A 2,907-nucleotide genomic window follows, 5' to 3' on the forward strand; every position below is an offset into this window, starting at 1 on the left:
CTTGGAAGACACTCACCAAAGTTCTAATGGCCAGAGCTGAGGACAACGCAAAATAAAACGCATTTTTAAGGCTGCCCGACAGGCCTTCAGGAATCTTGGTACAATATAACAGGAGTTAGGAATAAGTTCAAAGGTAAGCAGAATACAAAAAATATAACAGTGGCTTAAAATGGAAAGGCTTATTCCTTTTTTAAGTTTTGTTTTTAACTGACAAATAATAAATGTATATATTTGTAGGGTACTGTGTGATGTTCTGGTACATGTATGCACTGCGGAATGATCAAATCAGGCTAATATATTCATCATCTCAAATATTTAGCATTTATTTTCGCTGAGATACAGGATACTTTTTTAACTTTTAATTAAGTTCAGGGGTACATGCACAGGTTTGTTATACATAAAGCAGCCTTATGAGGTTTCTTTATCGCATTAATGCAGATGGAGGTAAGCATCCCAGGGCTGTCAGAGTGGCTCTGTATGTAGCCCTCAGGGATCCTTGTAGCCTTCCGTGGTGCAGGCTCATTCCAGTTCACTGTTCTCCCAGGCTGCTTTCTCCGCTGCTTGATTTTGTCAGGTTTGTCAAAGATAAAACAGTTGTGGCTGTGTGGTCTTGTTTCTGGGTTCTCTCATCTGTTCCATCGGTCTATGTGTCTGTCTTTGTACCGGTACCATGCTGTTTTGGTACGGATACAAAGTGTACTACTGTAGCCTTGTAGTGTAGCATGAAGTTGGGTATTGTGATGTCTCCAGCTTTGTTCTTTTTGTTTAGGATTGCCTGGACTACTCAGGTTCACCTCTTCACAAGCTTCTAGGACGGGCTGATTTTCTCAGGGGACAGATGGTCAGGACAGTACCACTCTCCCCTTCTCTCGGCAGCTCAAGATAGAAGAATGGATGCAAAGGCTCCGAAGAGGAGACAGAGTCATGCGTATAGATGTGGGCATTATTTTCCACATCAAAAAACTGGATTTCTTCCAAGTCAACATCCAGGAAAATTCCCACACAGTGAAGGCCAGGGCTTACAGGAATTCTCTCCAGGTTGGCATTAGCATGGATTGCTCCTGCCTCCTTGCTAATAATCCAGAAGCCATGCTCAGGGGATAAATCACTGCTCTTTCTGTCAGCCGACTCCTTGCAGATGCCAAGGGACCACGACTTCACATCTCCCACTTTAACTTCCCAGTAATGTTGGCCGGAGAGGAAGCAGGGAGTACCCAGGACACAGGTCAGCCTGGAATCTTTTGTCAGGTCGTGGTGGATCGTCCCACACTGAGCACTTCTCAGATCATTGGAGAAGACAAGGTGGGAGCTGGCAGTGGCTGCATCCAGGGTCACATCCTCCCAGTAATGCTGGAGCTCCTTCCTCACATGCAGAGTTTTCTCAAATATGGAATCATGCTGCTTGGTGATAAGTGATATGGTTCTCACTTGCCATTCTTCCAAAAAAGGTGCCTCCACTATTACTCGACACAAGGGGCACATCACTTTCAAATCATCCGTTTCTAGCATCCAATTCTCAATGCAGTCAAAGCAGAAAAGGTGTGCACAAGAGAGAGAAACGGGATCATACAAAAAATCCAGACAAATTGGACAGGTCAACTCTGCTTGCAGTTTTGGGGCCATGGTCCTTGAGGGCTAACTCCTTAGCCGTGAAGTAAACTGGAATGATCTTTTATTGGCTTCTGGAAGCACTTGGGAGCCCTCAGTATACAATCCACTCTTCAATAGTCTAAATTCAAAATCAGATAATATAAATTAATAAATAAGTTATAGGCATAAATAATAAATTATATTATTTAATAAATTAATTAACTATGCAGCCATAAAAAACAATGAGTTTGTGTCCTTTGTAGGGACATGGGTGAACCTGAAAACCATCATTCTCAGCAAACTGACACAAGCAGAGAAAATCAAACACCACATGTTCTCACTCATAGGCGGGTGTTGAACAATGAGCACACATGGACACAGGGAGGGGAGCATCACACACTGGGGTCTGAAGTGGGGAACTAGGGGAGGGACAACAGGGGGTGGGGAGTTGGGGAGGGACAACATGGGGAGAAATGCCAGATATAGGTGAAGGGGAGGAAGGCAGCAAACCACATTGCCATGTGTGTACCTATGCAACAATCTTGCATGTTCTTCACACATACCCCAAAACTTAAAATGCAATAAAATATATATTTTTTAAAAAAAAAAGAAAAAAAATTAATGAATAACAAAAATTAAATAACAGTTCTGTAGTTTATGTATAAAAGTGACACTAAATTGCTGGAGAATCATAGTAATACAAGTTCATGCAAAGAGTGACCTAAGGTTCATACATAAAAATGTAAAATGCAGTGTTAGACTTGAAGGTGAAGAAAGTCCCAGGACACAGGACAAAACCAGCTCTTCTTCCTCTAAAATACAATAGTTAAAGGCATTAGGGAAAAGAAACAGTTTGTAGCCAAAGGCAGAATAGGACATTGGAAACAGCTTAAACAGAAGGCACAAGTTACCTTGACTTGGAGACTGCCAGGAAGTCTTGAAGATCGGAAGCCTGCAGCCACTACAGACATCTGCTCCTTTCTGAGTTGCAGCACAGAGAAGCAGGACTATTTATACTGCCTGGAAAACATTCTCCAACCAATCAGAGTCAGAGGCTCCGCCCTAAAGGTTGTAACACCCTATTCTGAGTAAACTCATCAACCCACCCTTCCGTTTATGATGATGACATTAAAGTACAATTAAAATTTTATAGCAAAAAAAGAAAAAAATCAAACTTTCTTAATAGCTCTCTGAATTAGAGTGAATCTACTGCCATCTGGTCTTGTCTCTAATTTCAGAACTCAACTTGAAAACGCAAAATGTGTTGGAGATCAAACACAAAAATGCACTGTTGAAACCTGATCACCTCGTGGCTAA

General features: G+C 41.8%; 1 protein-coding gene across 1 annotated transcript; it reads right to left on the reverse strand.

Moving 5' to 3' along the window:
* Positions 1-335: 335 nt before the first annotated feature.
* LOC141584132 (ret finger protein-like 4B) lies at positions 336-2,563 on the reverse strand. Its single transcript, XM_074397074.1, has 2 exons — positions 2,502-2,563; positions 336-1,729 (listed from the first exon to the last, which is right to left on the reverse strand). Exon 2 carries the CDS (start codon positions 1,621-1,623, stop codon positions 799-801), a length of 825 nt encoding a protein of 274 aa, XP_074253175.1. The 5' UTR covers positions 1,624-1,729; positions 2,502-2,563; the 3' UTR covers positions 336-798.
* Positions 2,564-2,907: the final 344 nt, after the last annotated feature.

This window comes from Saimiri boliviensis, chromosome 4, assembly GCF_048565385.1.
Source record: "Saimiri boliviensis isolate mSaiBol1 chromosome 4, mSaiBol1.pri, whole genome shotgun sequence".
Classification (NCBI taxonomy): domain Eukaryota; kingdom Metazoa; phylum Chordata; class Mammalia; order Primates; family Cebidae; genus Saimiri; species Saimiri boliviensis.